Source organism: Archocentrus centrarchus, chromosome 3 (assembly GCF_007364275.1).
Source record: "Archocentrus centrarchus isolate MPI-CPG fArcCen1 chromosome 3, fArcCen1, whole genome shotgun sequence".
Taxonomy (NCBI): domain Eukaryota; kingdom Metazoa; phylum Chordata; class Actinopteri; order Cichliformes; family Cichlidae; genus Archocentrus; species Archocentrus centrarchus.
In genome coordinates this window covers 1,831,717-1,853,612 of record NC_044348.1, presented here as the reverse complement: position 1 = coordinate 1,853,612, position 21,896 = coordinate 1,831,717, and the positions used below count along the sequence as shown (strand labels likewise).

Sequence of the window (21,896 nt, the reverse complement as noted above, 5' to 3'; positions counted from 1 at the left end):
CACACACGTCTGCATACCTCCATATCTACACACACACACACACACACACATATATATATATATATATACACACACCTGTGTGTATATATATTTATCACCTCTACGGGGGTCACGCTGAGGGGCTCTTCTCCAGGTGGTGGGGTCCTCAAAGCGGGTGTAGAAGCTGTTGAGTGTGTCAGGCAGAGAGGGCATTGTGCATCTCTGGAGTTATAGTCTGTGATGCCCTTCCATATGCTACGTAGATCCTGGGAGGAAAAGAGTCCCTGGATCTTCTGAGCATGTTGCTTTGGCCCTTTTTATGCCAACAGTCAGCTCTCTTCTGGGCCTCCTGAGTGTGTGTGTGAGTCACCAAACCTGAAGGCAGCATCCCTTGCTTTCAGCAGAGAGCGTAGGAAAACTGACGACGTGTCTGTTTCCCAGAAGTGATGCAGAAATGCCGCCATGTTTCCCAGTTGCAAGGAGGTTTTACTGCAGTGTCACTGAGCCAGTTACATTAATTAATTGATTAATTGATTACAATACATTATATATAATTATATTACATTTAAACACTGGTATTTTAAAAAGAAACTACAGACACCAACACTGAGGATGTACATGAATTTATTTACACTCAGTCCCGTAGATCTGGTCGCTGTACAGAACCTTCAACACTTGTAAAAGGACCTTTGCACATGTGTGAATACACAGTTATAAAATGTGATTTATACAAAGGGCGGATTCAAATGTACATGGCCCAGATTCTGCAAAATCATTCCTCTGTACAGTACAACTTTTTTTTTTTTGAACACAACAGAAATCCACAGATGAATCACAGCTTTTCTAAGCTGCTGACATCATCACTGATGTGTCCTCTCCCAAATCCACCAGTCAATGAGGTTTTCAGACCTTTTATTTGTTTTAGGGACAAAGACGTGCAACCTGTTAAACTTTTCCAGTTTTGTTAGCCATGCCACAAATTAGACACTCGATTGATATTCACAGGACCTTCATGAGTTCAGATTCAGGGGTCCTCCTTCAACCGCCCTGTCTGTCAGTGATTAATATCCACACAAAGGCAGTAAGACCGAGCTGTCCTGCCAAAATCCAGTTCTATCCAGGGCCTGTTTGATTTTCTCCAACAGAACATTATAGAGTCCCCAGAACTTAAATAACCCCATGAGGGGTTCACTGGTTTCCTTTTAATGGAAAACTACAATACAAAGCTTATATCTAAATATACTGAAGTAGGTCTTTGCAACTGTGAACCAAGATTTAGTTTACACTTGTCCAAAAGTCTAATCTTTAGCACATTCAGATGTGGATACAAACATCTGCAGGCATTAAGCCATACTGTTATAAATCTCACTTTCTATTTTAAAGTCTTGATTAATTTAATGTGTTATGTTCACTATAAAAACTATGATCCTACTGAAATAAGAATTCCTTATTCAGTTTTAATTTGATACGATGTTAATAAACCTGACAGATGACTGGATGTTACCAGAAAGCAAAATTTAAACCTTTTCTTCAGATATTTAAAAAAAAAAAAAAAACTGTGGCATTCTGGCTGCTCTGTGCTTTAACTAGTATTCATAGATGAGCAAAGAAGAACAAAGCAGTGACAAAACACAGGAGCAACCTTGAGGTGCAAGACATAAAAATGATTTGGATTATAGTATCGAACTGATATGGAACAGGAAGGCAATGAGATTCTGCCATATGACTGCAATGTGCAATAAACATTTGGATATGCTGTTATTAAACAAAAGGCCGGCTTTACAGTTTGTACCACAGATGAAAACAATAGAATCCAACCTCTTGTTTTAGACTACATTAAGAGTCATTCATATCTTTACAGCTGAATAATAGTTATCAACAAATCAAAAGTTCACTTTGGTTTTCCCTCCATGTAAAGTGATTTACGTTATATTAATTGATCGATATCATATGTTTTCATAGTGATTGTTAGCGCTATTTATCCCACACTCCACTCACAATCCATGACACAGCACTGGGAAGTCAGTTAACAACACCGGGTTCCTGGCTGCAGACACCACCTCCCTCATCAAGAGTGGACGGCGGCGCCTGCACTTCCTGAGGTAGCAACCCAGCTTCCTCCTGTCCTCACCACTTTCCACATGAACACTACAGAGAGCAACATCTCAGTGTGGTGTGGCAGCTCCGCCGCCTCACAACAAGCTTCAGAGAGTGGCGAGGACACTGGATCGGGTTGTCAGGTCTCCTCTCCCACTTATACAGGACCACACGCCAAATGCTGCCTGTACAGAGCTGCCAAAATAGAAGCTCCACACACTGGTTTATCCTCCTGCTATCACAGCATGCAACGCTTCTCACCACAGGTCATCAGACTCCTGAACTCTATAAATACACACCATCACGCACTGCAGACTCACAGTCCGAGAACTGTTGTACACACAAACTCACACACACTGTACTGTAATGTACTGTGCAATATTTTCAGTGTCTACACAACACGAGCACCTATTTTGTAATATTGATCAGTACAAAGATTCACATATAGTGTCTAACCATCATTGCTGCTGTGCAATATTTGTATATTTCATTGTTAGTCGGCAATTCATGTATATAGTTTTTTATGTCAACAGTGCACACTGAGCTAGGGGAAACAATTTTGTTCCACTATGCAATTCCTGTAAGGCCCGCATGATAAATAAAGTTTACTTTGACTTTAAATTTCACTCTGTTCTATCTGAGAGGATCAGGGTCATTACTGTGATTGGTGGGACAGCAGAGCAGACACTGATCTTTAGGACTAAATACTGAAGGTAGCTTAAAAATAGCTTAAAAAATGACACCAAAGCTACAACTAACAATTATTACTTACTGCTAATTTAAATGTTTCTGAAAAATATTTTCATTTTGTAGTGGAAAAAATAAATGCTTTGGCCAGGATCCTGTTTTTTTCTGTTTCGGAGAGGGTTGGTCCTACCACAGTGGGCTGGTCTCAAGCCATAAATGCAGGAATTTTTATCAGACTCATAGATCACTGATTTGATTTCCCTCACTTACCTCTCAGGGCATCTGTAACCCACTGTACGGTCTCCATTCAAAATAAAAATAATCCTGACAGTTGAGAGGCCCGTGTATATGGCATCTGTCATCAAAATTTTGTAGATTAACTAGTCAACGTAGATCTGATCAAATGTTCTTATTTTAAGTTCCAGCTCATAAAGCATAGAAAGCTATCACTGAAAACACACACTGAACACACTGCATCTTTTCCACACTTTTTTTCCACAAAAGCTTTTCCTGGTTTAAACTGCGAGACGACAACACAGCCAGCGACCACAGGACAAAGTCAAACACTACACATGACAAAAGGACAATACAATAAATAAAGCTGACTTTGTATAAATAAAGTTCAAGATAAAATATTGCTAATATTAGTCTCCATATGATGAAATGATATACAATGTAAATGGTACATTTAAGAAAAAAAAATCCTTTCCTGCTTTGTATTTACAGGATATCTGCATCGTTTTCACTGATTCCCAAAGAAAGCAGTTGCGGCTCACTCGGCCCTGGGTGGAGGGGTGTTTATGAACGCTGCGGGTGGTGTTTCTGTCATCACTTAGCATAGATAAAGTCTGTGAAACTTCAGGCTACATAATGCTGACCACAGTCAACTGCACCTCCGTGATCTCTTACAGAGTTCCTCTTTCCATAGTGCACATTCACAGTCTTCTCACTGGTTTCCTGAGCTAGTCTTAAAGCAATGATGAGAGTGATGAGAGTTAAGGTGACTGTTTACAGGTAAGGCTCTCCGAACGTCCTGCGACACTCCATGACCCCTGTGCTTGGAGGACGGTCACAGTTATGGGTCAGCTTCACCAGGCTGGGTGTAAGGCGGTCGTATGCCAACTTGTACTCACGGTCAAAGGCGTCTGGGGGAAGACGAGAACATGGACACATGAACGAGAGCCAGATAACATGTGGCCGGAGACTTTTTCATTATATTTTCCTAAACCATTTAAAGCTGCTGATCAGTTCATTATTACTATTTTGTTCATTATCGCCAAGTCAAGCTCAAGCTATTTTAGCCTGTCCACAGTTGCTGCACATCTGCAAACCGCTCTGCAACCCAACTCCTGTCTGACTTAACCAGTCTTATTATTCATGGCTGCTCTGTCCTGTGTTCTGTCTTTTCACTGTCTCCACACCTCCAACTTTCCATGTGTGCACATGGAAGAGTGGGACAGTCCTAAAACACAGACATGCCACCAAATATCAACTACTGCAGATAAAATATCTTCATTTGACTGTACTTATCCTGGCTGAGACTCCGTTCCCCCTCAGCTCTGTAGATAATTTAGCTCATTGTGAACGTGGTGGAGCATTTAGAGGAGTGGCAGAGCGCAACAGAGCCAATATTGGGCTTAGAACTAAAAACTAAAAAAAATCTCCAATATGCTACAAATGCTGGATTGATCATAACTGCTTCTTAATACAATCATTGTGAAATATCATTATACTATATTTACTGTTAAGTTTGTTTGCAACTTGTTAATACTTCCCCAAAAATGCAGGTTCATGTTGGTATATTGACTCTATTTAACTTGAAAGATTCTTGTATTTCAACATTAAGGAAATAGTTCATAAAATCAAATCACAGACACAAATGTAAAACACTATTTTATAAAAATAAAATAAAATCTTTTAAAGCTGAAAACATACACGTGCAAACTTATGACTCACCAATATCAATGTTATCTTTTCCCAGAGCCACCAGGGAGAGGAAGAGGATGTCCCTGTACAAACTCCTGAGGAAGAAAGGGGAGGTCAAAAAACAGCTGTTTTCAGACACGAGCAGTATGAAAGACCGAATCACTGCTTAAACGTGGAGTTTTGATCACTTTTTTCTAATCAGAAACCGGTCGGTTTTTCTTGTATAAGCACATAAAATTTGATAAACAAACACAATCATCCTGCAGAAGGACAGAACAAACTTTGCTGCCTTCATGTGAGCATTCGTGACGCTGTCGCCCTTATTCCTCGCAGCTCCTGTTACTGCAAGTACAATATTAGGAAATTGTGTACATTAACTGCTTGACTGAATGGAAATGAGTACAATGATCAAATCAACCCTTCAAGCAACAGACCCTGATGAGCACAGTGCATCTGTGTATGACTCTGTGCCACATACACACTATACTGCTGACCCAAATACTCACAGACCAAATTTATATTAATCCACAGATGAAAATAGTACCAAGCAAATGAATGATCTACTCCTGTTTGAGTAAAACTAGAGCCCGTGTATTTTACACATATTACAATGACCACCTTCTGCACAAAGTGTTTGTCTTTTCACTGCTTTGTGGCCAGTTTTATACTGCTGGTGTAACAGTTGGTGCTGACCTTTGCCTTTTGACCCCAAGCGTCTGTCCCAGCAGCTGTAGCAGCTGAGCCATCGGCCGGCTGACGTCGTTCCTCTGGATGCTCTTCACCACACTCTGCAGCAACTCCTCGCTGAACGGCTTTTCTTCCTCTGGGACTGGCCGAGACACGGGGTAACCGACATCTGGAACAAACAAACTATTCAGCAATGGGCTCATCACGATTTTGTATCAGACACATGACAAAATAAATCTACTAATCAGAAGGTCGGTGGTTCGATCCTTGCTGTTCCAGTCTGCATGCCAAAGTGTCCTAGAGCAAGATACTGAACCCCGAGTTGCGTTCATCAGAGTGTGAATGTTTCTGAATGTCAGATAGAAAACTAATAGAGAAAAAGTGTTTGTATGAATGTGTGTGTACCGTAAATGGGTGAATGAGACATGTTATAAAGCTCTGAGTGCTCAGGTAGAGTAGAAAAGCGCTTTTTAAAAACCGGTCCTTTTTATGATTGTCTCAGATCATCTTTTCACTCTGATGAAAAGCACTTGGAGCTGGGTATCTGCAAGGCATAAAGTGGTACTACACTTCATGCAGGTGTACAATACATAAAAATAGTACATTAACATAATGAAAATCAATATTTGCATTGGCTAAAAATTGATGTACAGTATGCGGTGATTATAAGCAGTGATACACCCACTAACTTTACTTGTAATCTACATTAAAACAACACATTAAAATGAATGTATTTTTAAACAGGATAGAAATTTTTATCAACCACAGGTTTAAGATTTAAGCTTCAGAACAGTTATTTGTTCTACATCACAATATGTTTCTTACTGACCTCAGTGTTCTCCTGTAATTACAGTCCTCATATTCTGGCCTGTCTAACACTATAAGCTTAACAAAGTACTCTACTGATAAATAACTTAGATTAAACTCTTAATTCGCTACAGAAAGTCTACTCAGAAATTCACTACTCAACAAACTGTCATGAAGAGAAGAAAAACTGTTGCACTCAGATTTTAAATGTTTCTCTGTGACTCCTGCTGCACTCTGAACTTGTAGCACTGCAGTTATCTTCTTTCTCTTAAGTCAAGTTAACATTAAAATGTGATTTTAAGCAGCTAAAAAAGGAGGGCTTTACACCTGGAAGCCTTTTAAGACATTTCTGAAGGTTTGAAGTTGCAATATGATATCTGGAAACTAATAATAACTAAGAATGTAAGACTTTACACAGATTGGCTGTTAAAATACAAACATTAACAGTAATCACAAGTGGCAGCGCTTGGTGTTCAGTACCCAGCCGTTTAAGCAGCACACGTTGCTGCACAAAACCCCTGAATGACCTCGTTAAAGTGGACGAACACGGCCGGCATTCACCACAGATGCAAATACAGATCAGGGCTGTATTTGAGACAAACACATTCCATCAAAACCACCTCAGAGTCCAGGATTTTACACTGCACAGACACATTCATTCCAACACTGTGAAACCAGGAGCTGACTTTCCACAGACGACACTGCAGTGCAACAAGCAAAGAACACAGAACAGAGAGAGCAGAGGACGGGACACAGACAACAGGACTCATCTGAGGGAGTCTGCAGCAGAGGTGAAGACTCACTCTCTAACAACAGAGCACAATTAAGTCCTGGAAGACAGAGAGCAGACAAAGCCTGTTAGCACAAGGATCAGGCCTCCTCCTCCTCCATTAAACAATCAGTTACTGTAGACTGAGTGAAGCAACAGACGTGTTAGCACCAGGGGATCCGCCCTCATAAATCAGCTGTTTTCAGGATAAAATAAATCCTGCCACCCTGAACTAATCTCAACAACTGGGGGCTTTTTTTGAAAATCTAATTTTCAGTTTAATCCTGAATGTGTTTTCTTCAGTTTAACTCACTCCAATTTCCACAAAACCCAACAAAGAAAATACAAACACGGGCTGGCCTAGAGCTCTGTTCATTACAGCTACATACCAGATACATTCTGCTGTGTCTTAGTTATTTAGTTTCACATAATAGTGGTAGATACACATTTTTTTCAAATTGCTTTTTCTTTTGTCTGAAGCAAAACAGGCTTACCTGTAGATTTAGGGTGTTTTATGCATATTCTCCTTAACATTAACAAAAATAAATCACAGTAAACATGTGAATGAGTTTATTAAAAAGCTAAATGAACTTACCTTTGAGGCGTGCAAAGACTTAACAAAGAGCTCTCTGTTTTTAGCTGAGAGCCGCTGAAAGAAACCTCATCTACATACAGGCTTTAATTATTCTCTTCTCTACTCCTGCTGCATCCATGCAGCCCTCTCCATGTTCACCGCTGTGCTTTTATTTTGGAGCATTATTGTCTTCTGCCAGCTGGTTACTGTTTCAGGAACTGAGCAAATTACCTCACTACCTGAGGAAACACAAAACATGCCTGAGCAGTGTGACTCACTGTATGTGTTCCACAGGATGTACAGAGGCTGGATGGGGTCCTGGTGCAGCTTCAAGTTGTCCCACAGGATCTGGATCAACACGTGTTTACTGTCCTCAGACATCCAGTGTCGAGGGATCTGAGAAGAAACATAGCGAGTCAGACATGCAGGTATAACGTTTACAGGACAACATGTAGGTAACTTTCCACTCATATCCATGTTCTGCTAAAATAATAGTCACCAAGCTAAATATTTATATTTAATCATGAACATACAGTGGGGGAAATAGTAATCTGATCCCCTGCTGACTTCCAAAGAAGTTTACAGTCTCTAATTTTTATGGTATTTTCATTTTAATGGAGAGAGACAGAATTTTGAAGTGCTGCTATAGTAAAGACAATGAACAAGTGTGTGAAGTTTGATGGGTCTGGCTTGAACATCTATGTGTGAATTTGCACATAAAATCAGTTTATGCCATCAAAAATCTGTGTAAAAAGAAGACAGTGCACTTTAACCTTTTGATGTACATGTACAGACTGAGCGCAGCTGTGTGTGTGTGTGTGTGTGCGCGTGCGTGCATTTGACCTGGGAGTCTCTGTTGCAGTGCTCCGAGGTGAGGATGAGACCTGGCAGGTTGCTGGGCAGGTCCAGCCGTCTGAAGTACCAGACCAGGTTCCAGTAGATGATGGGGTGATGGTCCACCAGGTCAGCCTCTGTGATCACTGGGTCGCCCTCGTTCTCCAGCAGACTCTCCAGCTCCTTCCACAGCACCAGCGGGCTCAGATAGGGAACGGTCACTGGCTCAGGGTTGTGGATCCGCCACTCCATGCTCAGTGGGTCCTGAGTGGCACAAAAGGCAAAGTGCTTAGGTTCACAGCCAGCTTGTACTTTTAATGGGGACAGACTAGCAAGGGGACAAGTAGAAACAAACTGTTAAACTGTTTGTGGAAACAATGTTTTACTTCTGTGATTGTAATAATCTACTTATAAATAAAGTGATGCACTCCATAGCACTGTGTATCAGTCTGCATTAACTGAGTTTTTTGGGTGGAAGGAGCTGTAAACTTCTCTTGGCTGCTTCCTTATTCACGAGGGGTCACACGGCAGAAGAATCTGCATATTTGATCTGGCAGATTTTTTTGGCCTTTCACAGACTCATTTGACAGGTTACAGTAGAGAGAGACAGGAAAGTGGGAGAGAGGTGGGGAAGACACAGGCCACAGGTCGGAACGGGAACCCGGGCCGCCTGCACCGCCACACGACATACATGGTCACACAACCATCCCAGGGATTTGTGCCTCCTCCAGGTCTCAAAATGGGAATCTTTCATTTGTCAGGTGAATGTGTTAACGACTACACTATGCAGGCACCTTTTCAGCTGTAAACAGATATATGACCTTTTAATTTGATATGAATACTATTTGATATTAATATTATTGTTAGCCAGCAGAGACCTGTGAGACTTGTGAGGTATTAATATGTCAAGCGGTGTTCGTCTGATGAATGTATTTTTTTTACAAGTATTTTTTTCAAAGGTAATTACTAAGGAAATATTTTTCACTTAAGCCTCAAATCCTTCACCAGCTTTTCTTTAGCTTTGTTTGCTGCTGCATATGGATCTTTTTGTCTAAAAGATGCTGAAACAATGAAGAGCCGATGTGAACTACAGAGTTGTTAGTATATATATATATGACAACATTATTTGTAGTTATCTGTTGTTATGTTAAAATATTAACAAAAGCAGGTTTAAACTTATCCAACAAGAAGGAATATCTAGCAACAGGTTTTGTTTTGGTTTGGATTATTTTCAGAGCTTGACCTTTGCACAGAGCAAACCTCAAGAACTACTGAACTCTAATACTTAAGATCAGGGATTTGAGACAGACCATACAAACAGCAGTCGAGACCTACCGTGGCTTCATTCAGACGACTGGGCAGGCTGCCTGAGGTTGGCAAACAACAGTTGTATCGGGATGTTTCATCCAGAGGACCAAAGACACTGACGCTGCGGGCCATAGGAGCTCCAGAGGACAGCGCCCCCTGCCGGCATTCTATTGGGATATTGATGCCTTGAACCCTGGTTGATCGTGCCCTGGGAAGATGCAGATAAGGTCCATCAAGATTAGGTGTAGATTTACTTTTTTATAAACAAATCAAACAGACAGCAACATAGTATTGATATGTTTAGATCACATTAGGAAATTTCACTGTGGCTTAAAATTATAAACTATGTTTATACTGTATAAAATACGTACTGTGTGCTCATTGTTATATATAGACACTGTTCACAGACACACACAGTATATCTTCATTAAACACACTGAGGAAGCCCTCACAGCGCAGGCTAGAAAAAGTAAATAAAGTTTAGTATTAATGACTTCTGCAGAAGCTACCTGGAGTCAGATGATCTAAAAAAAAAAAAAACTAAGTGTGGATAAGTGTGCTCTTTTTTTCAAAAACACTGGTTGGTGTGTGAACCATGATGATCACAAGAACACAGAATCCCAACAATCCTGAAAGAGGTGGTTGTTTAGGAGCTTTTTTTAAATTCTCGAGGTTTAGAAGAGATCAAGCCGTGGCTGGACTCAAACTGAGAACCCTCTAGATGTGAGGCAATAGTGCTAAGTGGTGAGTCACTATGTGACAAGAGCTGTACCCAAGGGTAATGAGAGTAGACCTGCAGAAATCTCTACATGTGGCAAAATCCGTGTTCATTGTATCTACTATAAAAAAAAAATAAAAAAAAAATAAAAAAACTGAGATAAGAATGGTATCAATGTTCTACGGACAGACGAGACCAAAGCTGAACTTTCTGGCAAAAAAAAACAGACAATGTCTTGTTTGCAAAGGAAAAGGCACTGGATCCTAACTAAGAAGTATGGTGGAGGGTGCACCATGGTTTATAATTGCTGAGGGAACAACAAAGTTACAGCTATATCAAGGAATTTTATGGGAGAATGTCAGGCCAGCAGTCCAGGACCTGAAGCAAGACAACAACCCAAAGCACACAGTGGATCAAATTTAAATGGCCAAGTATGAATACTGACTTTAACCCCCCTGAGATCCTGTGCCGTAACCTGAAACAGGAGGAATGGTTTAAAATTCCTTCTCATGATCATCTGCAGGAAATCCTGGATGCTGATAGACAGTCTAAGAATTCCTAAATTCAAGAGGTCACTTATTTTTCCATATTGCACTGAGTTCAGTGTGTCTGATAAAGACACGGAAAGTCTTTGTGTCTATGTAATTTGGACAAATTATATCTGTCTATACTTGGATGTAGATCAGGGAACACATCTCAAGAGCAATCAGTCCTGGTTAACACACAACTGCTTGCTCTGTGTCCAATATTTCATTTTATACCCATTTCTGTTCACCCCTGCTGCTCACGCATTTTATGAAATCACCTTTGTCCCAAATAACACACACACACACGCACGCACGCACACACACACACACACACACACACGCACGCACGCACACACACACACACACAGCTTTGTTAGGACAGGTGCTGCAGATTCACTCCTCTTTTACAATGCAGATGTGGAGCGTGTGGATGCAGCTACAGTAGCTTCTCACTTCAAAAGCATTGTCTAACCAGACAAGCTGCATGAAGATGAGCAGAGGTCCATCCATCCATCCATCCATTGATAAATAAATAAATAAATAAATAAAAGCATCCAGCACATCTGAAACTAAACTACATGAAGAGCAAAACTTTGGATGGTTTATATACAGAGGTAGAGTGGTGTGAGGTTTTGTGATGATGATCATCTGTACTGTGTTTATCCTCCCCTCTAGTCTTAATTTACTGCTGATTAAACAAGTTATTAAATGGCACCCCCCAAAAAACCTAGCAAACACAATAATTTTAACATGAGCTTGTAAATGAGCGTAAATGTACAGTAGTGTAACAGTGAATATGAGTACATACCTTGCTGAGCACTCCTGCACAGCAATCATAGGGGATGGAGGTGAGACAGCTGTTGTAGGACAGGGCGTAGACAAGGTGGACGTCCCTGTGTCCAAACCTGTGGAGGCAGAATATGATGAGGTGGTTGCCTCATCTACTGATGGGCTGCCTTTCAGGAAGAGCCTGTGGGGAGGAGAGAAAAAGGTCACGGTAAGTATTATTTGAGGAAAGACAGAGTAATTTGTTTGAATTGGATAAGCAGAAGAGGATGATGGATGGCTGGATGGATGGATGAGACAAATTTCAAGTACTCAGTGTTGTCCACATACTAGTTGCACTAAGGTCTTTGTAGAAGCAGGTCTTGAACCTGTAGCCAACTTGAAACACCTCTGGGTACTTTGGTGGGATTTACTGTCTAAATTAACTATATTTTCAGTGGTCACTGGGAAATATAATCTGCAGGTGTAGAATTATGAATCAAACATGCTTAAAAAGTTTGCATATTCTGACCAAACTGTGTAGTTCATTTCTTTTTGGTTTAATCATAGTTCCACTTGGATCTTCTTAGAGCTAGCTAGGCTAGGCTGTTAGCTAGGCTAACACTGAGCTCACCAACAGCTGCTGTAAGAGCTTCCAGGTTTCTGTCAAACAAATCTATGCCCACAAATTTCTGCTGAAAATCACCTTAGTTTTTGTGTGATAAACTCTTATTAAAGAATGAGTAAGAATATTTGTGTCTCGACTTTAACTTTTGATGAATATCATTTGAAACCAAGCAAGCCTTGGTAACTATACAGGTGCTGGTCATAAAATTAGAATATCATGAAAAAGTTGATTTATTTCAGTAATTCCATTCAAAAAGTGAAACTTGTATATTATATTCATTCATTACACACAGACTGATATATTTCAAATGTTTGTTTCTTTTAATTTTGATGATTATAACTGACAACTAATGAAAACCCCAAATTCAGCATGTCAGAAAATTAGAATATTGTGAAAAGGTTCAATATTGAAGACACCTGGTGCCACACTCTAATCAGCTAATTAACTCATAACACCTGCAAAGGCCTTTAAATGGTCTCTCAGTCTAGTTCTGTAGGCCACACAATCATGGGAAAGACTGCTGACTTGACAGTTGTCCAAAAGACGACCTTTGACACCTTGCACAAGGAGGGCAAGACACAAAAGGTCATTGCTAAAGAGGCTGGCTGTTCACAGAGCTCTGTGTCCAAGCACATTAATAGAGAGGTGAAGGAAAGGAAATGATGTGGTAGAAAAAAACTGTACAAGCAATAGAGATAACCGCACCCTGGAGAGGATTGTGGAACAAAACCCATTCAAAAATGTGGGGGAGATTCACAAAGAGTGGACTGCAGCTGGAGTCAGTGCTTCAAGAACCACCACGCACAGATGTATGCAGTCATGGGTTTTAGCTGTCGCAGTCCTTGTGTCAGCCACTCTTGAACAAGAGACGGGGTCAGAAGCGTCTCGCTTGGGCTAAAGACAAAAAGAACTGGACTGCTGCTGAGTGCTCCAAAGTTTTGTTCTCTGATCAAAGTCAATTTTGCATTTCCTTTGGAAATCAAGGTCCCAGAGTCTGGAGGAAGAGAGGAGAGGCACAGAATCCACGTTGCTTGAGGTCCAGTGTGAAGTTTCCATAGTCAGTGATGGTTTGGGATGCCATGTCATCTGCTGATAATGGTCCACTGTGTTTTCTAAGGTCCGAGCTCAATGCGGCCGTCTACCAGGAAGTTTTAGAGCACTTCATGGTTCCTGCTGCTGACCAACTTTATGGAGATGCAGATTTCATTTTCCAGCAGGACTTGGCACCTGCACACAGTGCCAAAGCTACCAGTACCTGATTTAAGGACCATGGTATCCCTGTTCTTAACTGGCCAGCAAACTCGCCTGACCTTAACCCCATAGAAAATCTATGGGCTATTGTGAAGAGGAAGATGCGATACGCCAGACCCAACAATTCAGAAGAGCTGAAGACCACTATCAGAGCAACCTGGGCTCTCATAACACCTGAGCAGTGCCACAGACTGATCGACTCCATGCCACGCCGCACTGCTGCAGTAATCCAGGCAAAAGGAGCACCAACTAAGTATTGAGTGCTGCACATGCTCATACTTATCATGTTCATACTTTTCAGTTGGCCAACATTTCTAAAAATCCTTTTTTGTATTGGTCTTAAGTAATATTCTAATTTTCTGAGATACTGAATTTGGGGTTTTCATTAGTTGTCAGTTATAGTCATCAAAATTAAAAGAAATTAACATTTGAAATATATTAGTCTGTGTGTAATAAATGAATATAATATACAAGTTTCACTTTTTGAATGGAATTACTGAAATAAATCAACTTTGCCATGATATTCTAATTTTATGACAGCACCTGTATGTAATCCTGGCAATCAGCTGATATCAAAAGGGGAGAAAAAAAAAGAGGTGAAGAGGCTTTATCTGCCTACCTGCCGGGTCCTCGCATGTCCCTGATCTCCACGTTGAGGAAGGGCAGGAAGGGGTTTCCACAAAAGGGACAGGTGGTGTTCAGGTTCGAGTCATCTGCCGTCCAACCGGCCATGATCTCCTCATCATACACCAGGCAGTCGCACGTCTTACAGCGAGAACAGCTGGAGATCAGCAGCTGGAAAAAGATGACACACGGATGCAGAGACCTGTTTAGAAGTAGTTTCTGTGGAAGATTAGTTTATAGACCAAAGATGATCAAGTTTTTAAATATTGGCTAAACCAATAATTATCAGTTGTTTACTGACAGTTTGGTATAATTATTAATTATTATAATTATTCCCCATAAACCACTCTGCACAAAATGAGGAAAAAAGTATCTTTTTCATGAATGAGTAAACATAATGAAATAAATTAAACATGTATGGGCTGTGTTTAGGCTGTGATTAGACTACTGCAATTCACTGTACATTGGTCTAAATATGTCATCTTTGGATCGCCTGTAGTTGGTTCAAAATGCAGCTGCGAGGTTACTTAGTAGATCCCCTAAGTGGTCTCATGTGACACCTAAATGATTTTTGATGATAAATCATCAAAAATTGCAATTATGTTGCCATCTACATAAACAGAAATTCAAATTTAATAGAAATTCACATTAGCTACTTTAATTCAGAGCCAGAATCTCATAGAAATTCCTCCACAAAAAGTGACATAGTTGTTGCAGGATGGCGATTTAACAACAAAAGGACTTACAGTAGGTGCTCAGCACCTTGCTTTTATGTAGGAATATAACCAGAATACAACCAGTTGGCAACCAGCTGAGTTGAGTCCACTAATGCAAAGAGACGTGTTGCAAATGAGTTCATCGACACAGACTTCCTCAGACTGACTGCAACGTGTTGGTCTGCATTTGTATATCAGACAGTGATTATCTTCAACCTTCACCAATCTGTTTGAGTGCTCACAGTCAGTCCGAGTCAGACCACAATTATCTGACTGCTTAACCTCTGGATGACCAGCTGGTCTCTGCAACTACTTGCACTTGGTCACTGAATAGAAACAAATTTGCCCAGTCATCAATCCAGTGACTGGGCAACCACCAATTTTTCCAAGTCGCCAAGAGGTTGCTATTCAATTTTTACTCTGGCGTGAGTGAGCATTAACTGATAGTTATGAAATGAAATGCCATCAAAGAATTTAATCCTACAGATATCAGCTAATAAAGAAAAGTAAAAACCAAGAGAAAGGCAAGAGATTACTCCTCAGCTCAACCTTATTCACTACCAGCTGTTAATTATGCCAATCTAAATGCTGAATTCTTCAGTTCTTCAGTTTTACCTCCATGGCGTAGTTGTTGAAGATGCTGGTGTTGCTGGTGTAGCGTGAAGAGCTGAGGTCTGATTTGTCTGGCAGAGAGAAGCCAGTCGGTCCTGCGTGAGGATAAAGAAACTGTCAGAATATATGATATGGCTACTTACATATTTCTTTGAATTAATTATTTTTATCAGACTACATTTTCTGTATTGGTGTACTACTGTTTGTCATAAAGAACAGGACAGACTACTGAAAATAGGTTTAAAGTAGACTGCAGAAAATCAGATTCTATATTCAGACAGAAAAATGAGTCAAACTGCAAACATGTGTTTTTAAATTTGAATTACAGTAATAAGGAAACTATACTAGTAATGTTTCTTCAGTTGTGATCCCTTTCGATTGACAACCCAAAGTAAAAAATCTGTTGCCTAGAATCAAGCAAGCAACATTTATTTATAGACTGCTTTTCACAGGCAAAGCTGCTTTACAGCCAATGCAAAGCACAACAACAACGGCAGTAAAGAAAGAAAACAATAAGGCACAAAACTGAAAGAAATCAGAATTTAAAGCAATAAAAAATAAATGAATGAACACAAGAATTTAAAGAAACAGAGATATTAAAAAGAAAAGCTTAAAGAAAAAGAACCTTCACTTGAGTGAATCTTGTGCTGACCAGGGAGAAGAGACGTGGGTCTTCCACGGCTCGACTCTGCGGTGGGACTGTCCAGGTGGCTGCGGAGGGGGCTGCGTCTGGGACTCCTGCGGGGGCCCGCAGGGCCATTCCTCAGTGGAAAGACCACAGAGTGCTCTGTCTCTCCAGGGTCTTCCTCATCCAACAGTGAGGAGCAGTCTGGATCTCCCACGCCGAGGGAGGACACACTCAAACGGTCGCTCTGACTGTCCTGCATGAGGAGAGGAGAGATGTGAAGCTTTTGTCATCAGACTCTAATTTCAAAACTTTCACAGCAGATTATTTTAAATTACATATAACTGACATTGCTCCCATGAGAAGCGATTTAAACAATTAAATAAAACCACAGCATAAATCCCTCAAATCTACAGGTACAGTACTTGGTTACTTATATGAACAGAAAACCAACAAACTGCTGCTGATTAAATGAGGAGTTCACTCATTTCTGTCTCAGAACAAAAACAAACACTTGCAGGACTGATATCACAACATCTGCACATGACAGGAGGAGAGCTCTGGCACTGCAGAATACTTGCTTTCTTTGCGAGTGATTTTTGTTTCTGTTGTTTGTCCTTTATAGTTTTGTAAACTGTATCATACAGAGCAGAACACAACTGACCCATATACTGTAGTTTACCAGTGCAGGCTTTCACACTGTCTCCAGAAATGCTGCTGGAAGGCCACAAGATGGCAGCAGCACACAAACGTTGGCCTCATTTTGGAATACAGATAATGAGTTTCAATTCCACCTTGGCCCGGGCCTCTCACTCGCTGTGTGGAGTTTGCATATTCTCCCTATGTCTGCGTGGGTTTCCTCCGGGTACTCTGACTTCCTCCCACAGTCCAAAGACATGCAGTTACTGGGGTTAGGTTAATTTGTCACTCTAAATTGCCCATAGGTGTGAATGTGAGTGTGAGTGGCTGTCTGTCTCTCTGTGTTAGCCCTGCGACAGGCTGGCGAACTGTCCGGGGTGTACACTGCCTCTCGCCCTATGTCAGCTGGGACAGGCTCCAGACCCCCCCTGTGACCCTGAACAGGATAAGCGGAAGCGAATGGATGGTTGGATGGATAATGAGTTATGGAATGGTTAATATACTCTATGCCACTGGGACAGACTTGTTACTGTGTTAACGTACAGATTAACACTGTGTCAATAATACAAATTGTGTTTGCACAATAATTTGTTATTTTTCACTTAGAATATAAATTATTGGTTTAAAATTAGGCTACGAATTTTACAGAAATACAACCATAAGATTCACATCTATGACTCAAATAACGAACAAGAGTACCGGTGAGCGGGAGGGGTGGGGGTCTAGCTTGAACAGTATGCATCTAGAGTGTGAATTCGAACATCTTAGGTGAGATTGTTCGCCTTCAAAACACTGTCAGAAAACTTGATCTCTGTCCTTTACCTTCAGGTCAAGGTCACCAAGATTCAAACTCATCCAAGATTTTTTGTAGGTGCGTTTATGGTTTGAATTTGAACATTCTAGGTCACATTGTTCTCGAGTTATGGCCAACGTTATAGTTTTTGCGTAATAGATGCTACAAAGCTATGACAATACCTCGACTTTTTCATAGAAACAGATATCAAATCAAACTGAAACCTGTATGTGTTGAGCATGCCATGTTTGCTTTTCAATGAAAACACAGAGCTGGACTCTGTACCTTGGTAGGTGTGGTGTATGTGGCAAGACGCGTATACCAGCGGCTCGCTTTCTCTGCTACTCCCTTTCCAGCAGAGAACACACTGGTCTTAAACACATCTAGAGTTGGTGTTAGGAGCGTATCCAAAGCGAAAGAGGAGGAAGAGGGTGAAGGTGACGTCAGGCTCATCCTGTCTGCCCTCTCCCTGTAGGGGCTGGGTCGAGGACTCGGGCTGGGGGTGGTGCTAGAGCTTCGGGATGGGGGCGAAGACCACAGACGTTGGCGTGAGATGGGCTGAGAGGGCGATGGTGGGTGGAAGGTGCGGGAGCGAGGTACTCCGGTCGTCCTGAGGGGGGAGCTGTGGGGCAGGCTGGCTCTGCGGGAGGCAGAGAGTGAGGAATGGTGTACGAGGACGGGGCTGGCTGGGTCCTGAAGGTCCAGACTGGGTGTGCGGCTGCTCAGGGGGCTGCCCATGTGGTTCATGTAGAGCTCAATCTCCCTGGCCAGGTGCCTTCGGGCACTAGGTGTGCTGGCCTGTTCCCCCTCTATGTATCGTTCCTCATTTTGCTGATCAGACTCTGCTGCCAGAAGGGAGAGAGGGTCGTAGCCTGTTTCAATACCTGTGCGTTTGACAGTGCCTCTGTTTGTCATGGTGCTCACACCACCGTAGCTGGCACTGCGCTCAACAGGCTTTTTATGAGGTTTTACCCCTTTAGAAGGCTTTTCGAAATCCAAATCCTCAAAATCAAAAATGGCCTCTGTATTGTTTCTGTCCTCATCACTGGAGTCCTGCTGCTCCGCCTCCTCATCCACTTCCCTGTGATCACTACTTCTGGCAGCATGTGACTTAGCAGCCACCCCCTCTAGCCCACCGAGAGCCAGAGAATGAGGCCTCCTAGTCTTAGTGAAGTTGGCACCAGAGAGAATTTTAGCATCTGCGCCCAGGTGTCCTGCGATCTTATCTGGGTCGGTTTCACCCTGGCTCATACCCAGGCCCAGGACAGTGGTGCCACTCCCGCTGCTGCCCACGGTGTCACCACTTAGCCGACGGCTCCTCACACCCTGCCAGTCAAGAGCTGAGCCGCTGCTGGCGCTGCCCACCACCTCCTCCAAAGCGCTCTTATGTCTGCGGAGCAAACTGTTGGTCTGAATCTCACCGATCTCATCCAGGGAGGTAGTGAAGAGGAGACCTGCAACATGGCCTGGCAAAGAGAGAAAGAGAAAGAGAGAGATGATGATTATTTCTTTCCATTTCTTCTCCATTGCCGATCTTATGTGTACCGACTGCAGACAAAAAAACCCCCAAAAACCAAAAAGCCCGAGAAACACAGCTGATAGAATTCAAACTGTTTGTCACAAGACAAAATGTAAGGTATGGGTAAACTGTCCAAGAGACTCCCGTGTTCATGCTGAGGATATCAGAAAACAAAAAACATTGAATTACAGTAGAGAGAGAGAGAGAGTTCAGGTACCCCATTTCAAATTTAAAGAGAACAAAAAGTTAAGAAATTTATGCTTGATTGATTATTTCTTTGCTGTAACAATGCTTCTTGGCAATGAATCTTATACAGTTGGAAAGCCTGTTTATTTCTTCTTAAATGGTGCCACATTAGTAAGGAAAATGCATTTGTGGGTTGAGCAGCAGAGTTGAATACGTGGGTTGCACCCGTAAAAACCTTGCCAAATCTCTGCCAATGCCAAATGTTATAAGATTTATTGCCAAGAAGCATTGTTACAATAAAGAAATAATCAACCAAACATAAATGTCTCTACTTTTGGTGCAAAAGTTATTAAGCTCTGAAGTACCTGCGCTGGCAGAGCTCTTGGGCTTACAGGCTGAATTATCGTATGGACAGCTGCTGCGAACAATACCACGGGGTCTGAAGGAAGAACTCGTCTCCAAGTCAAGCTGAGGGAGGCAGTCTTTACTTCCCTTGGCACTTTCTGTCTCTGACACTACAAACACAAAAACATTACAATTAATGCATGCAGCACAAAACACACCACTGTTCTTAAAAAAAAAAAAAAAAAATCCACTGCAGGACAACAAACAACTGAAATGCTTTGATGTTCATGAGAAACCAAAAGGAATGAATCTCTGGAGGAGATAAAAAGATCAAGGCAGAGGAAAGGGAAATCCCATGTGGCTACAACACTGCCAAGTTAGGTTTCCGATTTTTTTTTCCTTCCAGGGCAAAGCAAAGAAATATCAGGTGATATCGGATCAGACAGAATACTGACAGGAGCTGCAGTCGCTCTCCTTCTTGTCATCTTTGTCAGGGGGAGAGTCCTGGCTGGCGGGGTCTCCTCTCCGCACTTCCTCTTTTGACAGGGAATTATAACCCAAGTCTGACTGATCACCTAGAAAACAAAAAGAGAGAAAAAGACTTTAAATTGGATGAGCGACTTAGTGAGTAAATTATCTGATAGTAAACCACAAAGTCACAGAAATATAAATCACACACATGGAAACTGTAAGCAGAGGGACAATTCAAGAACAAAACTGAGGTCCAAGTCTCTTGAATTTACGTTGTGTACTAGACAACAACACTACCGACTACACAACACTACGAGACTGAAAGCTCATTGGAGTAATAAACTGTAGCTTTACACTGTGGGAGGAGAGATACATAAAACATGCATAAGAGAATGAACTAGCGAGGCATTTGCTTCCCTTTATCTTCTTGCACATTGTTATTGCTGGGAGAAGCAGCTAAGCTGTACTGAATAAAGGAATCCTCCTCAAGGCAAGCAGAGATCTAAAGTTACCATAAGAAAACAAACTGCATTTTTACAGCTGCTAATGATTCTGACTGCTGCGGCTTGAGGTTCACTCTTCCATCTGTCTCTAAAACTTTTCTGGCTCCTCAGGCAACAAGCAGTCTGTTGATTCGTTCTCCTCTTTCATCCTTCCTGTGAACCTTTGTGGCAGTCGCCCCCTAAATAAACCATGAGGCTGCACAGCTCGGCTGTAATACAGTATAGAAACACTCGCAACTGATGGCAAGCGACACAATTCAATCCAGGAATGTAATAATCAATGAGCTGCATATCGAGGGCCCTCCCACCTGCTGTGCTGTGAGCTGCGGTTCCCTCTCAATCTTTCTGCACACAAGGTGATGCTTCCTGCTGAGGCGCCATCTCCATGATTAAAATTATTTCCGTAATCAAAAATAATGTGCCTCTGGATAATTACTTGCCATAATTGACAAAGACAAATCACTCTGTAGTGAGAGCAAGAGTAGAACTCAAGGGAAAAAAGAGCAAGGAAAGAGAAGTGGACTTTGATGTGCTGGATGGAGGGATGACACAGTGAAGGAAAGAAAGAGTAGAGGAGCTCACAGGAAAGAGAGAAACAATCGCATAACACTGACAATGACAGGACTAAATAAGTGGGGAAAATAAAAATGCTGCAGAGCAGCAGACACAGAGAAATGCAACCAGAGTCAGATAGGCTGCCCGAGAGAGAAGGTTTACCTGGGTGGAGGGTGGCTTCTCTGAGCTCAAAGCCCCCCCCGTGTGAGTGCGCCACCAGGGCCCTGGCGCCCAAGCTGCCGCCCCCACGGCCGACTGCATGCGACGGCAACACAGGCAGGGCCAGAGTGAAGGGCAGGTTAGGGACAGAGCAGAGCAGAAACCACAGCCGCAAAAACCAGGCAGAGATCATGAATGCACAAAAGGGATTAACGGGAGGAGGAAAAACAGGTAGCGGAGGAAGGGATGTGTAAATTGAAGAGGGAAATGAAGAGGAAGTGAGTCGGTGAGTGAAACAAATGAGGAGTGAGGGGAAACAAAAGACAAAAGAAAAGAAAAAGATGTTGAATAAGATGGCTGTCTTTGAAAGATGGAGTCACGCAGCAACCTGAAGTGTACCTGTGCTAGATCTATCATCAGTGGGGTCTACTTTGACGGAGTCAGTGGCGTAGGGGCCCTGCTCGACCAGGTTAGTGTCGGCAGAGCTATCCAGGCTGCCGTGACTCACAGCATCCAGGTCGCTGCCATCTGCCCAAAAACAACAAAGCATTAAAGGAGGCTGGGTTGCATAAAGCTCTAGAAGACACAGCTG

The 21,896-nt window shown here is 42.0% G+C and overlaps 1 protein-coding gene across 5 annotated transcripts in view; it reads right to left on the bottom strand.

Annotated features, from left to right (window-relative positions):
- Positions 1-586: 586 nt before the first annotated feature.
- Positions 587-21,896, bottom strand: part of LOC115800848 (C-myc promoter-binding protein-like) — a 92,910-nt gene continuing 71,600 nt past the window's right edge. For 2 of the 5 annotated variants that reach the window (XM_030758427.1, XM_030758445.1), the window contains 14 exons: positions 21,704-21,832; positions 20,072-20,191; positions 19,637-19,786; positions 17,852-19,032; positions 16,135-16,390; positions 15,513-15,604; positions 14,177-14,352; positions 11,722-11,883; positions 9,696-9,876; positions 8,370-8,624; positions 7,805-7,922; positions 5,383-5,545; positions 4,720-4,784; positions 587-3,908 (listed from right to left, as the gene is read on the bottom strand). In XM_030758427.1, the coding sequence (XP_030614287.1) occupies positions 3,772-3,908; positions 4,720-4,784; positions 5,383-5,545; positions 7,805-7,922; positions 8,370-8,624; positions 9,696-9,876; positions 11,722-11,883; positions 14,177-14,352; positions 15,513-15,604; positions 16,135-16,390; positions 17,852-19,032; positions 19,637-19,786; positions 20,072-20,191; positions 21,704-21,832 (3,185 nt within the window). In that variant the 3' untranslated portion in view covers positions 587-3,771. Of the gene's footprint in view, positions 3,909-4,719; positions 4,785-5,382; positions 5,546-7,804; positions 7,923-8,369; positions 8,625-9,695; positions 9,877-11,721; positions 11,884-14,176; positions 14,353-15,512; positions 15,605-16,134; positions 16,391-17,851; positions 19,033-19,636; positions 19,787-20,071; positions 20,192-21,307; positions 21,401-21,703; positions 21,833-21,896 lie in introns of all 5 variants that reach the window. The other 3 variants (XM_030758418.1, XM_030758435.1, XM_030758453.1) reach the window with 3 other exon arrangements.